At 42.5% G+C, this 20834-nt stretch overlaps 1 protein-coding gene across 1 annotated transcript; it reads right to left on the bottom strand.

The window, feature by feature from the left end:
• Positions 1 to 12450: 12450 nt before the first annotated feature.
• LOC113606240 (galectin-10-like) lies at positions 12451 to 16135 on the bottom strand (the record flags this gene model as incomplete). The annotated part of the gene is made up of 3 exons (XM_027080368.1): positions 12451 to 13418; positions 15251 to 15461; positions 15972 to 16135. Coding segments are annotated over 3 exons (489 nt in total), but the record flags the coding sequence as incomplete, so codon positions are not given.
• Between the last annotated feature and the right edge of the window lie 4699 nt (positions 16136 to 20834).

Here is a 20834-nt window from a genome sequence, read left to right on the forward strand (position 1 = left end):
ATTGTCTTAGCTCTCCTTGGACTTTTACACTGTGTGTGAATTTTTGAGTCAGTTTGAGAATTTCCTTAACATCTTATTGGGATTTTGCTTAGAAATTCATCACTTCTTAGTTTAATTCAGGGAAGAACTGGAATCTTTAAAATGGATTCTTCTCCTGCATTAATGTGATGTATGTATGTATCCACTTATTAAGGTTTTCTACTACATTATAAAAGTTTTATAGTTTTCTTTCTAATTGTTTTTAGATGTAGATAGTAAAACTGTAACTAAAAACAATAAATGAGAAATTCAAAATGGAGTTTACTTGGGAAAGTGAGCAAGTAGAGGCAGTGGGGAGGGACACCGAGAGAAATTCACAGGTGTTACCGACCAGGGTTCTTGGCCTCCTTAATCAATAGAAATCGATAAGAGGCAGACAAATTCAGGCAAGGCTTTACCGGGGCTCCTGCTGCAGCAGGAGGGAGTGAAAACAAGTAACAGTTTCTCTTGCTGGCTCTCTGAGGGGGTGGCCAGCTGGTTCCTTTTATGGGGGTGAGGGTAAGGGTAGGTGGATGCAGGGGTTAGGCCAGAGGCTTGGCTTCGGCCACCCCCTTGGTGGTGCTGGGTGGGTTTTTGGTCTTTTTGTATCTTGTTGTTCATAATTTGCCTCAACTGTGCAGCACGAAGTTATTTTTAGTCCCTTATAGTTTCTTTGTATTTTACTGCTCTAGGAGATGTTTGTCCAGGTGCAAGCACTGCAGCAAAGGGTCCCAGGTCCCAGCCTGTCTCACAGGTACTAATATTTTTATTTCTGAAGTTTGGTGGTGGGTACATGACTATTTTTTTGTGTTTTTTTAAAATTTTAATTATTCTAGTTTGTTATAAGTTTTATGTGCATGATATATTTCACAGTTTAAACAAATCTCTCCTGCCTTTTATTGGACTGAATTTTAGGAACGTTAAGCATTTAGTTGCTGTGTGGATAGGCTCTTTATTGCAAAAGGACTCTCACGCTGCTCTTTAAGAATGCTGACGGTTCCCATGTTGTTTTGTCCAGTAACTTTGCTGAATGTTTGTAAGTTCTAACAGACTTTAAAAAATAGTTTCTTTGCCAATTGCAAATAATTTGAGCATTCTCTCTTTTTTCTTGGTCAGTATACCTAACGGTTTGTCAATTTTGTGAATCTTTTCAAGGAACCAACTTTTGGTTTTTGATTTTGTCTATTGTTTTTCTCCTCTCTATTTATTTCTGTTGTAATCTTTATGATTTCCTCCTGCTTGTTTTGGGTTTAGTTCGCTCTTCTAGTTCCTTAAGGTGGAAGGTTAGTTTATTTATTTGAAAATTTTCGTTTTCGTTAATATAGGTATTTACAACTATAAATTTCCCTGCAAACACTGCTTTTTCTGCATCTCATAAGTTTAGGTATGTTGTGATTTTGTTTTCATTTATCTCAAAATATTTGAAAATTTCTCTTATGATTTCGTCTTTGACCAGTTGGTTATTTAGGAGTGTGTTGTTTAATTTCCACACATTTGGGAATTTCCCAAATTTCCTTCTGTTATTGATTTCTAATTTAATTCCATTGCGCTCAACATACTTTGTATGATTTCAGTGCTTTAAAAATTTTGAGAATTGTGTTATGGCCTAACATGATCTCTCCTGGAGAATGATCCATGTGCACTTGAGAAAAATCTGCATTCTACTGTTGTTGGGTGATCTGTGGATTTCTGTAAGGACTAGTTGGTTTATAGTGTCGTGCAAGTCTTATATTTCCTTGGTTTTCTGTCTAGTTGGTCTGTCCATTATTGAAAGTGGAGTATTGAAGTTTCCATTATTGTCGAATTGTCTCCATTCAAGTCTGCTTTTTGCTTCATGTATTTTGGGGCTCTGTTGTTAGGTGCTTATATGTTTGTTATATCTTCTTGATGAAATGACCCCTTTTAAAATGTCATTCTTTGTCTCTAGTAATAATTTTTTTTAAATAAATTTATTTCTTTGTTTTTATTTTTGGCTGCATTAGGTCTTCGTTGCTACGTGCAGGCCTTCTCTAGTTGTGGCGAGCGGGAGCTACTCTTTGTTGTGGTCATGGGCTTCTCATTGCGGTGGCCACTCTTGTTGTGGAGCGTGGACTCTAGATGCATAGGCCTCAGTAGTTGTGGCACGCGGGCTCAACAGTTGTGGGTCACGGGCTTAGTTGCTCTGCGGCATGTGGGATCTTCCCAGACCAAGGCTCGAACCTGCGTCCCCTGCATTGGCAGGAGGATTCTTAACCACTGCACCACCAGGGAAGCCCTCTAGTAATAATTTTTATCTTGAAGACTATTTCTCAAATATTAGTATAGCCACTCTGCTTTCTTTTGTTTACTGTTTGCATGGTATATGTCTTTCCATCCTTTTAATTTTGTCTATTTGTGTTTTTGAATCTAATTTGTGTCTTGTAGATAGCATATATTTGAATCATAAAAAAAGTGAATTCTACCAATTCCTGCCTTTTACTTGGAGTTCTCTATGCTGTCATTCAGGGAACCAGGTTGGTTTCAGCCCTGCCATCATTAACACCTGGATTCCCAGGTCACCCTGGAGGTTTGCATCCCAGTCAGCCAGAAGAGGGAGAATGGAGCCTGCACAGGAGGTTTTTGTGGGACAGGCTTGGACATGGTGCCTACCACTTATATTCCATTGGCTAGAAGTCAGCCATGTAAATATTTAACTGGTAGGGGGGTTAGGAAGTGTGCTTAGCTCTGTGCTGAGGACAAAAGAAGAAAGGGACTTAGTGAAAGACTAGCAGAGTCCACCACAGTTATATAAGAAAAGGACAACGTATTTGGAGAATAACACTACCATCAATGGGGTTCCATATTCCAGTAGCTAAAAGATCTTGCTGATAACTTCTTCAAATCAGATACCTATGGAGATGGTGGCTATTGGAACTAAAGTCCTACAGAATTCATGGCTCTGGATTTTGCTTGGATAGCAGGAGGAATTAATACTGCAATTGCCAAATTATTATAGACCTTAACTAGTAGAAGGGATGTGTACTCTCACTGGTAAGGAATGTCAGGCCTATATGACTCAGAAACTAGAAAATGTCCATAAAGAAGCACTGAGGCTACACAAGACTGGGAGCTGGGTTCTGTTTACATAACTTGTAGCCTTTAGGGAACTTTGGGATACATATTTTACAGTTATTTTAGTAACACTAGGAATAATAACTGGCACATATGCAGTGGAAATGTTTATAAAAAGTGTAAGCTCTAAGAACACATCAAGAGCTTTCTCACCTGAAACAAAACAAATTATGCACCATTTGTATTTAGAAGACTAGAAAATGAAATCCAAAGGGAAAGGTATGAAGAGTCTCATGCATAAGCAAATTTAAGATAAACTATCCGCAAGTTGCAACAAACAAGGGAAACTGTTGAAAAACATTGCATAACTTCTCTTAGTTTGGGTTTTTTCAGAAGTAGACCCTTAGACCCGGGAACAAGTGTAAGTAATTTATTTGGGAAGAGAAGGGAGTTAGGGGTGTGTTAACAGGGAAGGGAAGGCAGCCAATAAAGAGTGCTCTATTAAGCCAGCAACTACAGTGCAAAGCTGAAATTTAAGCCCGCGTGAAAACTTTGGAAAGCAGTGCAAAACACGCCTCAGAATGATCTCACTGGAGGGTTGAGGGTGTTGGGCTCTTTATACGGCAACTCCTAAGTGTCATTGATTAGGGTTATTTCCTGGTACAGTACATGTTAATTCTTTGGCGTTTCCAGATTGCCATGCATGTGTGGGCAGTATGGCTTTCTATAGTTCCAGAAGAGGATAATAATGCACAGATGAAGATACTGGCAGTTGGAAATCTACTGGTGCACACTGAAGGTCCAAGGAGCATGGGCAGGGTGTTGATAGTTTCTGTTAGAGTCACCCCTTGCACCACTCAGGGCCACTGGTGCCTCACAGAAGTTCACTCCATCCTGCCACTGCTCTGTCAAGTTGGCAGCCAGTCACACTTGTTTTTGTTTTGTTTTGTTTTGTTTTTAAAGATATACAGTTGGACGAGGCCTTCACTGCTATAGTTGGTCTTGGTCAGAATTTTGTTTGTATATTAACATTCAAGACTCCTCCCATACTTGACCAGTACTTCTCTTGATCTATGTTGCTTACTTGTTGAAATAAACATATACCTTCCTGTCTGAGCAATCTGAACCCTGGTTACTTTTCCCTCATCACACTGATGATGCTGCAATTCCCCATCTACAGTTAGTTCTGGGCATGGAGGCATCAAGAGTTCTAGACATATTCTTTCTTGTTCCTATTACACAGCAGCAGTCCTGTTTCCTGCCAGTATAGTAATTTATTTCTTTGCTTGCTGTTCTCTTGACATGAAGAGCCCAAAAGTGATTGGGTGGCAACGAAAGCTTAAGGTTAATGGAGCTTTTGCTGTGTCCTCTGGTGGAAGTGGTTCCTCCCCTGGGAACCAGGACCTCTAGATCTGCAGGGTCTGGAATCGCAGGAACAGAAACACATATTCCCCAAAATGGTCATGGGAGTCATGGTGAGAGGGGTCAATTCTATGTCTACCTCTTATTGAGAACTGTACTATACAGTGGTTGTTGGTATAAGGCATCTTGAGGGACAGTACTCCAGTACCACAGGGTATAATCTCCAAGTTGGTGCCTTAGCTGTGTTTGCAAAAGGTCAAACAAAGGCAGGGAGTGAAACCTGGGTTCTGTTCTCAGTTCCTTTTAATGTACTCAGCTCATTCAGATCTGCAGGTGCGCCCCCATTAGGGTCTGGGCTGTTTTCCAGAATTGCTCCCTATACCAGTGGATTCTGTCTTCCTGTCCTGCACCAGCCATTCACCACCAAGAGAGATGGGAGGAGATATCAGAGAGATCCACAAAAAACAGTGTCCCTGGTCCCTGGTTGAATATTCAGAGTAGAACTGGGGCACAGTCACTCACTTGGTTATTCCTGCACTCCTTGCACACATCTGTTTTGAGTAGCTGCCCTGCCACAGGGCCCATGTAATTAACATCCCCTGATTTCCAAACCATGCTTTCTCTCCGTGTGACAACTTTCACAGCAGGGGCCCTGGGGATGGGACACTCTTCAGGTTTGGTAGACACTTGGTCTTCATTAATTGTTCTATTTAATAAATAGTATCTGATGGCAGAAGACGACCTTGTTGCTTTCCGGCTCTGTAGCTTCCTAAGGCTCACAGATGTCCTCAGGACAAAGTATAAGCCTCTTATGTTGGTACTCAAAGGCCTTGTGATAGGGATCCTGCCTCTCTGATATTTACCAGAACTTCTTAACTCATCTTGTGGTCCCTAAAAATAAAATATTGAAGTAGAGCCATAAACATGCTGTGGTATATTTCTTCTTTTTTTTGTTGTTGGTAATATTGTAACTTCTGCTTCATTTTTACATCAGCCCTTTATTGATAGAACATACTAGTACTTTAATATTCAGAGTAATTGCCAACTCTTGTTGAATTATCCCTATATTAATGTTTTATCTATTTTGTGAGGGAAGGGTGAGGAAATCCCATCCGTCTTGATATATGGCTTATGAGACCATAGTATGGAATGTAGGTTTATTTTACCATTGCAGTTTTATGAAAATGAAAACAGCAAATTTTTTGCTGTTTTTGAGCAACTTTTACAGCATCTTGGTTCTTTGGGAGGAAGAATATGTAAAATATTTTAATAGTTGTTGAGTAATCAATATATGAAATGCTGATGAAAATTGAGTTTTTCTTCAGTTCTAAATAAACTCTGTTGCGTAAGAATTCCTGTTAGTAGAATCTGAAACAATTTGCAATTTTTGTGTGTGTGTGGCCTCACGGCATGTGGGATCCTAGTTCCCTGACCAGGGTTCGAACCCCTGCCCTCTGCAGTGGGAGCAGGGAGTCCCAACCACTGGACCGCCAGGGAAGTCCCTGCAAATTTTTGTACAGAAAATCCAAAGTGAATTTATGTTTCGTCCATCATAGAGATTTAGTGCTATGACTCATCAGAAAAAAAGGCCCTTTTATTCTGTGTTGCCTGCCCCTCACTTGGAAACAGACGTGCTTCCACATTAGAGCCATCATTAGTCAGCACCACGGACACGCCACAGAGGGGAAACGGCTTTTGGGGACTTGGGCGTCAAGAATAGAATTATCCATATATATGGAATCTAAAAAAAAAAAAAAAGGTTCTAATGAACCTAGGGGCAGGACAGGAATAAAGACACAGAGTTAGAGAATGGACTTGAGGACACGGGGAGGGGGAAGGGTAAGCTGGGACGAAGTGAGAGAGTAGCATGGACATATATACACTACCAAATGTAAAATAAATAGCTAGTGGGAAGCAGCTGCATAGCACAGGGAGTTCAGTCCAGTGCTTTGTGACCACCTAGAGGGGTGGGATAGGGAGGGTGGGAGGGAGACGCAAGAGGGAGGGGATATGGGAATATGTGTATATGTATAACTGATTCACTTTGTTATACAGTAGAAACTAACACAACATTGTAAAGCAACTATACTCCAATAAAGATGTTAAAAAAAAAAAGAGTAGAATTATCACAGAACAGAACTTCTTCTTTTGGGGACTCTGGCACAGACTGGGAAGAGCAAAAGGCACTGAGAAGGGAAGGCTTTAGGACCCAAGGCTGGCTTTCCATTTCTTGAGAAATGCCCTGTTAGCTGAGAGATGATCAGGGATTGAGAAGGATTGAGGAAAATGGGGGCTGGGGAAGTCACCAGAGGCACTTCAAATTTTTGTATCTGAAAATATTTACAAATATTTGTATCTGAAACACCTCTACTGGCCACCCTGAGCACAGAGCAGTATCTAAGATGGAGATGAATGTAACGATCTGTGTGAAGTGGACTGGTTGACAAATATCATTCAGGGAAGGGCAGTTATTACATGTTTGTTTAGCAGGGCCACTGTGCAGGGTTCTGTAGTTTATTCAAATAAAGTAGCCACCAGCCAAGGGACAAGTTGATATAAAATCTAACTCATGCTCTGCTCAGTAGGCTGTGGGCCACAGGATAGTTTTTATCCACTTAGACCAAGAATTGCCTAATTCCCCAAAACATGAGTTACAGGCTACTGATGGGGTTCTACGATCCATTTTCAAAATGCTGAAGTGACCAAGAATGAGACAGGGCAGGGGGAAGAAGGAGATTGTGCCAAATCAGAACCCAAGAGTTTACAGATAGAGAGGAGGAAATTTCATTCCCCTGTGGAATGAGACCAGGAAGAAAGGCCTGAAGAGCACGGTGAGCCGTGAGTTGCCCCCTCAAGGTATCTGGAGGTTACGTTGAGAAGGTTAAGGAAAGAGGCAGACCAGTTAGTAAGGTTACAGTTGAAGAACAAGCTGTGACGGTGGGCGTGGTGAGAGATGATATGAATGATCAAAACGGATGCCTGAGATAGTCCTTGTGGACACAGAGGACTTTCTTCAATCTGTCTTGGTCTATTTGTAGGCAATATCTCGTGTCTCCTAAGTGGTTCTCCAGACTTTACTAAGGAGCAGATGATCAGAGCCTCTAGAAGGAAGGAGCTCCCGTTTTACCGTCTTGCAAGAACTCATAGAAGCTGAGAATGGAGGGTGGTGCCAATTGCTGCAGAGAAGGATTCCCGTAGAGAATGATAGATTTGAGGCTGGCTGGTTTCAGAAATGATAGGGACCGAGGATTGCTATACATCTCCTGCTGCCCCCTCTTAAAATGGGTGTGTTGACTGCGTTTTTCCCCTGTGTCTCAGCGTTGTGTGCTTGGTGTGTGTGAGGCAGATCATGTCCCTTTAGCGCTCACATTGAAAGGAACTGCACCTGAGGATTTATACGCATCGACTTCGTGAGCACCAGGTCCTGGTTTAGATAATGAGATGCTGGACATCATTCCTGAGCCTGTTTTTTTGTGATTGTACGACGCTTGGGAATTCTTTAGAGAGACGTTAGTGTTTTTGGTACGTGGGAAGTGTGAAGTCACTGGGGCCTGAGGGTGGAACAGTAGGTAGTGGCCAAGGATGACTTCCCAAGAACCATAAGTCAGAAGACCCATGCCCTGTGTAGCCTCCTCCCCATGATTTTGGCTGTCTCTTTTTTTTTTTCCCTCGGGTTGTTTTCCTTCCATTTTTATTGAGATATAATTGACACACAGCACTGTGTAAGTTTCAGGTGTACAACATAATACATCATGAAATGATTACCACAATTAGCTTAGTAAGCATCCATTATTTTGGCTGTCTCTCTCTTTTTTTTTTTTTTGCGGTACGCGGGCCTCTCACTGTTGTGGCCTCTCCCGTCGCGGAGCACAGGCTCCGGATGCGCAGGCCCAGCGGCCATGGCTCACGGGCCCAGCCGCTCCGTGGCATGTGGGATCTTCCCGGTCTGGGGCATGAACCCGCGTCCCCTGCATCGGCAGGCGGACTCTCAACCACTGTGCCACCAGGGAAGCCCTTGGCTGTCTCTTTGACTTGCCTTTGAACAATAGGATGTGATGGGGGTGGCACTGCCTGACTCCCGGGGCTAGGTCCTATTATATCTTGTACCTTCTGCTTCACTGGTGGAAGCCAGTCACTGAGTCCAAAACCCCTGAGGCCTCCATGATTGAGGCCATCTAAGATAGCCATGCAGGTTTTGTAAGAAAGAAATAACTAGCCTACCCTTAGCTGTTTTAGCCACCCCAAATGAAATGTCAGACATGAGGAAAGCATCCATCTGCTAGCCCAGACCAGGAGATCCTTCAGAAAACTCTATGCCCCATCATGATCTGATTAAAGCTGCATGATACGGTACCCATATGAGTGGGGGTAAACCTGCAAAACTGGGTGAGATAATAAATTATTGCTTTAAATCAATATGTTTGGGGGAGATTTGTTATTCTGCAGTGGTTAACTGGAACAACATCAAGACCAGAGTCTGGTCACTGCATCCATGTTTACAAATTTTGCTTGTTCCGATAACAAATTCTTCCCTCCCTGGTCTAAAAGCCTGATAATTCATTTCCAAAATGTAAGCCCCAGGTGTCCGCCCACATAAATTGCAAAAATCTTGCAATTTTTGGATACAAGGGAAAGGATTCTTTGAGGGCAATTTTCTGTGCCCCGACTCTTCCTTGGATTAAAAGTTTCAAATTCTGACCTTGTCATTTTCTTTCTTTAATTTCTCCAGTGCACCTTGCACAAAGCGAGGCAGTGTCAATTAACAATAAACATCTTGGGCTTCCCTGGTGGCGCAGTGGTTGAGAGTCCGCCTGCCGATGCAGGGGACGCGGGTTCGTGCCCCGGTCCGGGAAGATCCCACATGCCGCGGAGCGGCTGGGCCCGTGAGCCATGGCCGCTGAGCCTGCGTGTCCGGAGCCTGTGTTCCGCAGTGGGAGAGGCCACAACAGTGAGAGGTCCGCGTACCGCAAAAAAAAAAAAAAAAACAAAAAAAAACCCACAAAAAAACCCAAAACAATAAACATCCTTAGAATGAAGGAAGAATTAAGAAATTTCACCTGATTTTAAAAGAATCTGTGTGAAGCACTGTTGTTTTTAAAAAAATTATTTTATTGAAATATAGTTGATTTACAATGTTGTGTTAATTTATGCTGTACGGCAAAGTGATTCAGTTATACATACATATACATTCTTTTTCATATTCTTTCCCATTATGGGTTATCACAGGATATTGAATATAGTTCCTTGTGCTGTACAGTAGGACCTTGTTGTTTATCCATTCTATGTATAATAGTTTGCATCTGCTAATCCCAAACTCCCAGTCTATCCTTCTCCTATCCCTCTCCCACTTGGCAATCACAGGTCTGTTCTCTATGTCTGTGAGTCTATTTCTGTTTCGTAGATAAAGTTCATTTGTGTCGTATTTTATTTTATTTTTATTTTTTATTTTTTTGGCTGTGTCATGTCTTAGCTGTGGCACGCAGGCTTCTCTCTAGTTGTGACACGCGGGTTTTTCTCTCTCTAGTTGTTGTGCTCGGGCTCCAGAGAGCATGGGCTCTGTAGTTTGCGGCACGCAGGCTCTCTGGTTGAGATGCGAGAGCTCAGCAGTTTTGGCATGGGGCCTTAGTTGCCCCATGGCGTGTGGGATCTTAGTTCCCCTACCAGGGATCAAACCCACGTCCCCCGCATTGGAAGGCGGATTCTTTACCACTGGACCACCAGGGAAGTCCCATTTGTGTCATATTTTAGATTCCACATGTAAGTGATATCATATGCTTTTTGTCTTTTTCTGACTTACTTCACTTAGTATGATGATCTCTAGGTCCATCCATGTTGCTGCAAATGGCATTATTTCATTCTTTTTTATGGCTGAGTAGTATTCCATTGTATATATGTACCACATCTTCTTTATCTATTCATCTGTCAATGGACATTTAGGTTGTTTCCATATCTTGGCTATTGTGAATCGTGCTGCTTTGAACATAGGGGTGCATGTATCTTTTTGGATTATACTTTTATCTGGATATATGCCCAGGAGTGGGATTGCTGGGTCATATGGCAACTCTATTCTTAGTGTTTTGAAGAACCTCCAAACGGTTTTCCATAGCGGGTGCACCAAATTACATTCCCACCAACAGTGTCGGAGGGTTCCCTTTTCTCCACACCCTCTCCAACATTTGTTATTTGTAGACTTTTTTTTTTTTGGGCTGCGTTGGGTCTTCATTGCTGCGCGTGGGCTTTTTCTAGTTGTGGCGAGTGGGGGCTACTCTTTGTTAACGGTGCAGGGACTTCTCATTGTGGTGGCTTCTCTTGTTGCAGAGCATGGGCTCTAGGTGCGGGGGCTTCAGTAGTTGCAGCACACGGGCTCAGTAGTTGTGGCACGTGGGCCCTAGGGCACGTGGGCTTCAGTAGTTGCGGCGTATGTGCTCAGTAGTTGCAGTGCATGTGCTCAGTAGTTGCGGTGTGCAGGCTCTAGGGCACATGGGCTTCGGTTGTTGTGGTGTGCAGGCTCAGTAGTTGTGGCTTGCAAGCTCTGGAGTGCAGGCTCAGTAGCTGTGGTGCATGGGCTTCGTTGCTCCACAGATGTGGGATCATCCTGGACCAGTGCTCGAACCCATGTCTCCTGCATTGGCAGGTGGATTCTCAACCACTGCGCCACCAGGGAAGTCCCTGGAGAAATGTCTATTTAGGTCTTCTGCCTGTTTTTCAATTGTGTTGTTTGTTTGTTTTTTGTTATTGAGTTGTATGAACTGTTCGTATATCTTGGAAATTAAGCCCTTGTTGGTTGCATCATTTGCAAATACTTTCTCCCAGTCTGTAGGTTGCTGTTTTGTCTTGTTTATGGTTTCCTTTGCAGTGCAAAACTTGTAAGTTTGATTAAGTCACATTTATTTATTTTTGCTTTTGTTTCTATTGCCTTGGGAGACTGACCTAAGAAAACATAGGTACAATTTATGTCAGAGAGTGTTTTGCCTATGTTCTCCTCCGGGAGTTTTATGATGTTATGTCTTATGTTTAAGTCTTTAAGCCATTTTGTGTTTATTTTTGTGTATTGTGTGAGAGTGTGTTCTAACTTCCTTGATTTACATTTGGCTGACCAACTTTCTCAACACCATTTGCTGGAGAGGCTGTCTTTTCTCCATTGTATATTCTTGCTTCCTTTGTTGAAGATTAATTGACTGTAGGTGTGTGGGTTTATTTCTGGGCTCTCTGTTCTGTTCCATTGATCCATATGCTAGTACCACAGTGTTTTGATTACTATAGCTTTGTAGTATTGTCTGAAGTCTGGGAGGGTTATGCCTCCTGCTTTGTTCTTTTTCCTCAGGATTGCTTTGGCAGTTCTGGGTCTCTTATGGTTCCATATAAATTTTAGGATTATTTGTTCTAGTTCTGTGAAAAATATCATGGGTAATTTGATAGGGATTGCATTAAATCTGTGGATTGCTTTGGGTAGTATGGCCATTTTAATGATATTAATTCTTCCAATCCAAGAGTATGGGATATCGTTCCATTTCTTTGAATCATCTTTGATTTCTTTTATATCTTTTAAACATTCTCCTTTTTAATTTTTTAATCAAAGTATATGTCTCTTCCTTTAAATAAACAGAACCACATAAGAAGAAAAAGTGATTCAGAGTTATTCATAAATCTGACTCTCTGAAAAACTATGGAAGTGGCAAGTAGAATACTCCCTAAGGAAAGGATGGTTTCCTTTATTAAGTTTTACAGTTCTCAACATATAAGTCTTTCAGCTCCTTGGTCAGGTTTATTCCTAAGTAGTTTTTTTCTTTTGATGTGATTTTAAAGGGGATAATTTTTTTTTTACATTCCCTTTCTGATATTTCATTGTTAGTGTAAACATCAGCTCAGTGCTTTGTGACCGCCTGGAGGGGTGGGATAGGGATGGTGGGAGGGAGGGAGATGCAAGAGGGAAGAGATATGGGAACATATGTATATGTATAACTGATTCACTTTGTTATAAAGCAGAAAGTAACACACCATTGTAAAGCAATTATAGTCAATAAAGATGTAAAAAAAAAAAGAAATGCAACCAATTTCTTTTTTTTTTCTTTTTTTTTTAAAGATATTTTCACTTTTATTTTTAAAAGGTACATAAAGGAGGGTCCAAAGGAAGTCTCCAAATGAGACCAACTAACTCCCAAATATGTGTGTAACTATCAAAATTTCTGAGGTCAGCAATTAAATATTTGCTTTAAACTTTCTATTAAAGTAGAACAAAAAAAAACCACAGCACAACTTCTATAGGGATATCAGGATAGTTATAGCAGTAAATCTGGCTTGATGTAAACGTGACTATTATCATATTTTCTCCTATTCCTGGGGAGACAGAGATGCAACCGATTTCTGTATGTTAATCTTGTATCCTGCTACCTTGCTGAATTTGTTTATCAGTTCTAGTAGTTTTTATGAATTTCACCTGATTTCCCTCAAATTACAAAGTTTCTTCCCCATATCACCAATTATAGCTTTGTGTATATAGACAGATGCCTTATATCTTGGTTTAGTTGTCTGAAATGGGGGAAGGGTTTTGGTTCAGTGTCTGGCATATAGTAGGTACTATATAAGGATATTTTTACTAATGTCTTTGCAGACATTTCAGTGACCCTGTCCCTTACTCCTTGTGTCAGAGAAATAGCTATGCTTTTAGATTCCTTGATCTTTTCTATAGTACTTTCACACCCCTCTTGGTGATGACCACTTACTCTTTTTTCCCCCAAAGCAAGAACCAAACCCTGTTAAGTTTTCAGAAGTTTTAATGATCAAGTTTTGGGGAAGGGTGAGGAGGAGCCAATCTGTTAGCGAACTCTGGGAGTCACATGGTCACTTAGATGGAGGGACCTCCTTGATAATGGGTAGTCTGGTCACATCCCTCTTTAGCAGACACACACTGAGGACAGGGAGACATCTCTCCACACTTGCACAAACTTCACAGATTGTGGTGGGAGTCGATGGGCAAGGCTATAATATTTTTGGCCATTTACCGTTACCTGGAAGGGAAAATGGGTCAGAAATACGGTATGCCACCAAACAAACTTTCAGTCTTCCTTTCTACTTCTGCCCTAGTACACACACTATCCACTCAGAAAACCCCTATTCAAACTTCAAAACCCAGTAGATATGCTTCTTTTTATAGGCTAACTTTTGGGACTATTTTGGAGACTTGTTCTCTTTGTTTTCTGTATTTCTCTTATTCCTCCAGGGAGGTTCTACCACTCTCTGTTGCACGGTCTATATTTGCGTGGCCTTTCCTCTAGCTTAGAAGCTTCTCATGGGCAAGAACTGTGTCTCACGAATCTTGACTCCCTGTCTCTTGCACAGAGCATCACAGGCTAAGGGGTTGGTAAGTGTTCACTGAATGCATACACTTCAGTTCTGCAAACTTTGTTGCCATTTACTCTGATCACCCAGTTTTTTCTTTGAGTACCTTAGATTTGGGGTGACGGTGGTGAAGAATGAAACTCAAGTGGTCTTAAAGAGGTAGAATAGTACAGATGGTTTAAAAATAGGATATTATTTTAACAGCTTATAGACATATGAAAAGATGCTCTACCTCAGTCTTAAAAAATATTATTTTTTTTGCCTAGCCATTTAAAAAGGGCAGAATATTTGAACATATTCTTTATTGGTGAGACTCTTCAGAAGCAGTCATTTTTTGGGTGTTAGTTTGTCATATTTAAAATTCATATGGTTTTTGAACCAGTTATTCCTCCAATGTAAGTATTGGGAGGTTGATAATGACAAAAGTGTGGTACAGAAACCTTACTGCAGCATCATTCTTGAGAGCAAAATATTGGAAACAACCTAAATGTGCATTAATAAGGGTCAAGTTAAATCATTTTTGGTAATCCTTCTATTGGAATGTTATGCAAACATTAAATTATGAAATGTCATGGATTTAAGATATATTCTTATTTATTTATTTATTTTTGGCTGTGTTGGGTCTTCGTTTCTGTGCATGGGCTTTCTCTAGTTGCGGTGAGAGGGGGCCACTCTTCATCGCAGCGCGCGGGCCTCTCACTGTCGCGGCCTCTCTTGTTGCGGAGCACAAGCTCCAGACGCGCAGGCTCAGTAGTTGTGGCTCACGGGCCCAGTTGCTCCACAGCGTGTGGGATCTTCCCAGACCAGGGCTCGAACCCGTGTCCCCTGCATTAGCAGGCAGATTCTCAACCACTGCGCCACCATGGAAGCCCCTAAGATATATTCTTAAATCACAAATAAACTCTAGTCTTCATGGTGTGATATATAGAGAAACTCATAACACCTTTTCTTTAAAAAAAAAAGTATGTGTATATATATATATATATATATGTATAAAAAATGGATAAAAGTATATATTTTTATCCATTAATAAAAGTATATATTTTTTAATATATAAAGGGGTAGATAGTTAGATGTACTTGTATAAGCATATAGTACCTCTGGAATGAGTGTAAAGAAACTAGTAACAGTTGTCCTGGTTTGAGAGTGAGAGAAAGACTTATATTGGATGGATTAAAATTACTCATATGCATATCTTAACTATTTAGTGACATGAAAATTCAAATAATAAGAGCATAGGTAGAAATGATAACTATGGGTGAAGTCAGAGCAAATTCTCCACCTTGAGGGAAGTGGCAGGTAAGCTGATCTTGACCCTGGTTCGATTTGGGAAAAGACCTGAGGATGGCGGTACAAGCAGAGGGTGCTTTGTAATTAAAGGGGCAGGAGTAGTTATGGGAGATGGACCCTGAAGGACACTTGGGGCAAGGCCAGGGAGAGCTGTGTCCTCCTCTGAGAGCTTGTAGAGGCCATGGAATGGATGGTTCCTGGGTGCACTTACCTGGTACTCATTTTGCAGCACCGAGATGTGCAGTTCAAATGGTTGGCCATCCACACAGGGCATTCCAGAGGATGCCACCTCACAGTTCCAGCTCCCATTCTGACGGTTGTTTATCTTCACAGATATGCCAAAGTACGCTTGGAAATGGAAGGCAACGTCTGAGTTCTCGTCAGTCCCAGTGTGGAAATCCACCTGCATTTCTGTGTTCTTGCTGATGGGCAAGCACATAGCATGTTGAATAGGCCTCTTCTTGTGGGGGAACCCACATTTGACACACACACACACATTCTTTCCCGATTCCTCCCTGGTAGGAGGAAGGCCTTCCTGGCGGATACTGTAATCCTTGTTCCTGTGGGCCTCCTTCAGCTTACCCTGCCCAGGATAGCAGGATGCCCTGTTCCTTGGCCCAGGATTCAAATTGAGCAGCAGTCACTGGCCTGGGGCTACTGGTTCTTTATCTGCTGGAAGTCCTATGCCCCTTGATGAAGAGCCAAAGCCCTGACCCCTTTTCTCAGACCCCAAGACCTGCCAACAGTTCTGCAACTGCAGGCATAATGCCTGGTACTGCAGGGGTCTCCAGGACCTGCATATGCATTGTGCTACCATTATGCTATTTACATGTTTTAACATCACTCATACATGAAGTGACCTGCCCGCCCCCATACTCTTAATATTCTCACTTCTCCTTCACCTCCCCACCCATGGGCTATAGAGTACCCACCTGAAAGATATGTCAGGTTTCCCTCTGATTGTCACTGAAGAACCAATAGACAAGGACACACGCCATGTGTACAGGACCTGCCATGGGGAGACAAGAGTGGATGAGGGGCAAGGCCAGGTGTGGGCTCCCCTCCTACAGCGGTTCCCAGGGGTGCAGCAGGTTACACATCAAAGAACAAACTCTGAGGGCCCCAATCTCCCCACTTCACGAGAGTCAGGTCCCTGTGTCCTTGAAGAGATGAGAGGATCATAGTTAAGAGCAAGGGTTCAAGAGCCAGGCTGCCTGGATTCGAATCCTGATTCTGCCCCTTACGAGCAGTGAGACCTTAGATCTGTTACTTGAACTCTCCCTGCCTCAGTTTGCTTGGTACAAGGAGGATTATCAGAAATTCCCACTTCATAGGGTGTTCTCAGGAATACATGAGCAAAACCTTTAGCCTAATCACTGGCACATGCAGGGTCCATACAGGGGCGACCTGTCAGAAGGGGGAGGACCCTTTCAGGAATACTGCCTGCAATTATTTTCTACCATCTGAAACTCTGAAGACAAGACTTGAGGATATAAAAATATGAAAGTGTAAAAATTCACTCCAGGGAAAAACATTTGTTTAAAGAGAGGGGGACGTAATAATGGAAAAGGAAACCCCTGTGTGTGGGATGTAGATGTATACGCATCGGAATCATCAAGGGGAATGCATGTCCTTTCAAGAACGTATACAGCGTTGTTGAGAACACAGTCAGTACTTGTACAAAGGGTGTGGGACAGGAAAGTAATTGGGGAGAATCTGCAAGTTGTTGACTGAAATCTGCTGTAAACTGTCTGGACTGAGGCTGAACGTGTTCCTTCCAGCTTCAGGTGATTTGATTCTCTGGAACCAAGTCTCCCAACAGCTTTCCCCTGGGGTCCAGGATCTGCTCACCCTCCTCCTGTGAGGCAATGGGAAGGGCTGACTTGGGGAGGATACCTGAGGTGGAGCTGTGTGTGCACCCAGACTGGAGATGCAGCGCCCTACAGTCTGAGGTCACCTTCTCTCACTCTTCTCGAGAAGAGGCATCTAAGGAATCACTCCTTCTGCTCTCATCAATGCTCAGAGGTGAGTTCTGGGTAACTCACAGGCCACAAGGCCACCACTTCTGCCAACCAGGATCCACACTGATACACATGGGAAGACCCACAGTCATTTAAACAGTCACTGCTGTGTAGGGGAGAACCCTCACATGCAGACAAATCCACACACATATTCACCGATCGACACCCAGTCACAGATTCTCACACACACACATTCACATATAGTCACACAAAGACATGCAGTTCGTCATGTCACACATACCTCCCTACATTCTTACTCACTGTAACATGCACTGGTGTGCTGTAGTCACACACTCAGAGCCATGAAGACAAATGCACAGCCTCACCTCCTTGCACTTATGCACACACTCCCTCATCCCCTCCTCTGACTGAAGACTCTAGTGCCTTCTGCTAGAAGGCTATGTCTTCAGCCTTCTTGTTTGTTACTATTCCCAAAGTAAGAAAAAAATTAATAGCTATAAGAGGAGACCTTGAGACCATAAGGTTACAGCTGGCAGCAGACACTGCTTTGAGAACAACTGGTGTCATCCTGAGTCTGACACAGTTCAGGAAATTCAGGTTCTCAGCAAAACAGGAATGGGTCTAAAATCACATCCACAATGGCCGTCCAGCTCCATCTTGGATGCCTGAACCATGGTCACTCCATTTTGACTTTTAAATGCATTTTCGTGTTCAATGGCCAAAGCAGATGTACAGTGGATGTTCAATAGGTCACAAAACAGGCCACTCTGGTCAGCATACAGTTCAAGTTATATCATGTAAAAGCCAGAATGACGTTGCCATCCCTCAGTATGTGAAAAGTTCCTCTATCATTTTCCCTTTTGTCTGCAAATCTTTTGATAGAGCAAAATATTTGTCCCTCAATGCCAGGTTGGTGGCTGCTGGCCCTGGGTCCACCATGTCCTTTGGTGCTAGGCCTCCTTTTTCTTCATATATATATTTGCCTAGTTATCCACATTGGGGGAAGACTAATCAGACGTAGTGAACAAGCTCAGAGATATGCTAATGGGGAAACATTTCATAGGCTATTCCTTTTATAAATTATATCGAACTGTTGCACAAACATTGTACATGTGCTTTTAACAGCACACCTGAAGCAAGCAGTGATGCATGTCATGAGTAATTACAGTCTTTGACAACTTCCCCAGAGAATTTTCTTTCCATCCTAAACATTAGGGGCATAGTATGGTTAGAGGTAAAGCAATGACTTTCAGTGTAGATAGGGAGACAAACATTTGGTAAAGAGTTCAGTTAAATTAGTAGAATGACTCTTAAAGGCTGGGTCCAGATTTTTGGGTCAGCTGCCTACCACTGCTGTTGTCTTTTTCTCGTCCTAGTGTGGGTGTCATTTGGGGTCAGCAGTCCTGTCTGTAGACCAGTCCACTGCAGAGGCTCTTCTTACATGGGAAATATGAATTCAGGAGTCAGTTGCCTTCAGTTTCGCTGTGTGTGAGCTAGTTAAGAATACTTGGTATGGGTCCTTTTATCTAGGTTGGCGACAGTTCTTTTAGTGATACCTTTTCCAGGAATTCCCTGGCGGTCCAGTGGTTAGGACTCCGTGCTTCCACTGCTGGGGTCACGGGTTTGATCTCTAGTGGGGAAACTAAGATCCTGAATGCCACGTGATATGGCCAAAAAAGGAAAAAAAGTCATAAATGATGCCTTTTCCAGTATGCATAATGTGGTTGCAGGTCATGAGGCATCTGATTTTTTTTTTTTTTTGCGGTATGTGGGCCTCTCACTGTTGTGGCCTCTCCCATTGCGGAGCACAGGCTCCAGACGCGCAGGCTCAGCGGCCATGGCTCACGGGCCCAGCCGCTCTGCGGCATGTGGGATCTTCCCGGACCGGGGCACGAACCCGTGTCCCCTGCATCGGCAGGCGGACTCTCAACCACTGCGCCACCAGGGAAGCCCAAGGCATCTGATTTTTATCCAGGATGGATTGCTGTGATAAGCTTCAGAAAGAAACTTAGAGTGTCCTTTCAGTATTTCAATTACACTTTACAATAATGTAACACAACACTAAGGAGCTACCTGGAAGGTGAGTCTTAGATACTAGACACAGACCTCAGACTTTCCTCGTGGTGCAGTGGTTAAGAATCTGCCTGGCAGTGCACGGGACACAGGTTTGAGCCCTGGTCAGGGAAGATTGCACATGCCGCGGAGCAGCTAACCCCACGCTCTACTGAGCCTGCGCTCTAGAGCCTGCGAGCCACAACTACTGAGCCTGAGCACCACATCTACTGAAGCCTGTGCACATAGAGCCCGTTCTCCACAACAAGAGAAGCCACCGCAATTAGAAGCCCACACACTGCAACAAAGAGTAGCCCCTGCTCACTGTAACTAGAGAGAGCCCATGCAGCAACGAAGACCCAACGCAGCCAAAAATAAATAAATTAAATAAATAAATTTAAAAAAAAGACCCTATAAAAAAATAAATACAGACCTCAGTTAACAAAACTAGAATTTAATATCCACTGAAACATAATGTTCTTCTCTCTAAAATTATCCTCATTTTAATCAAATATAACCACATTAAGACTAACTGGTTTGAAAAATAAGTCTGGTTTCAATAAACTTGTCCTGATTTTCACATAAGTGTAGTTGATGACACGGGCTCTTTTAAATTAGCTGTGCTTTAACTTTTTTATGAGGAACCTCAGATTGTGCTCTTAAAAGGATTCTCAAGGCCAGAAGAGCCATGCCAAGGGCTTGCCACAGATTTTGCCTGCACTGTCTATAGATTTGGATGAATTCTTCGCTTCTTGAGGTCTTCACAATATCTTGAGATTCCTGCACCTGTCAGGAGGTGACCTTCCTTATTCACTCTGCTGGGAACCTAAGAGTTTCCAGTTTCTAAAGGGATCAATAGAGAGAAAAGACTGATCTTTCAACTCTGCTCACAAAGGTATAATTTACCAAGTTGCAGTAAATCATAATTAGCTTGAGGCTAAAGGTTTCCTTATATCTGGAAAACACAGATTAAAAGCCAGTAATAGGGCTTCCCTGGTGGCGCAGTGGTTAAGAATCTGCCTGCTAATGGAGGGAACACAGGTTCGAGCCCTGGTCCGGGAAGATCCCACATGCGGCGGAGCAACTAAGCCAATGCGCCACAACTACTGAGCCTGTGCTTTAGAGCCATGAGCCACAACTACTGAGCCTGTGCTCTAGAACCCACGTGCCATGGCTACTGAGGCCCGTGTGCCTAGAGCCCGTGCTCTGCAACAAGAGAAGCCACCGCAATGAGAAGCCCGCTCACCACGACAAAGAGTAGCCCCCGCTCTCTGCAACTAGAGGGAGCCCTCGCGCAGCAACGAAGGCCCAACACAGTCAAAAATAAAACAAATTTATTTTTTAAAAAGCCAGTAATATTTAAGATAAAACCCATAAAAATTACAACCATATTCACCACTTCACTCAGTCCTGTGTAACTAATTCCTTTCTGTTAAGAGTTTTATGAAGCCATCAGGGTTTCCATTAGAATTAATCAATTTCTTATCTAGTTCAGCAGTATTTTCTGAAGTATATCATAAACCTGTATTTGTCAAAAATTCCTTTTTATGAACCTTGAGGACGAAGCTTTTTTGGGAAAAAAACAGTAAAACAATAACTGTCTAAATGACAAAAGACTTTAAAAGGCATACTTAAAGATCTGATTACAATGCAATTGAAAAAGAAACTTGGTTATTGCTGTGACATATAATATTTTAACTAGAGTTATGACTAATACCATTATACCAGGACATATAAGATTTTTAAAGAAATTTCATGTAA

The sequence above is a fragment of the Aethalodelphis obliquidens genome, unplaced genomic scaffold (assembly GCF_003676395.1).
Source record: "Aethalodelphis obliquidens isolate GAN/ISIS:26980383/991018 unplaced genomic scaffold, ASM367639v1 scaffold43, whole genome shotgun sequence".
Classification (NCBI taxonomy): domain Eukaryota; kingdom Metazoa; phylum Chordata; class Mammalia; order Artiodactyla; family Delphinidae; genus Aethalodelphis; species Aethalodelphis obliquidens.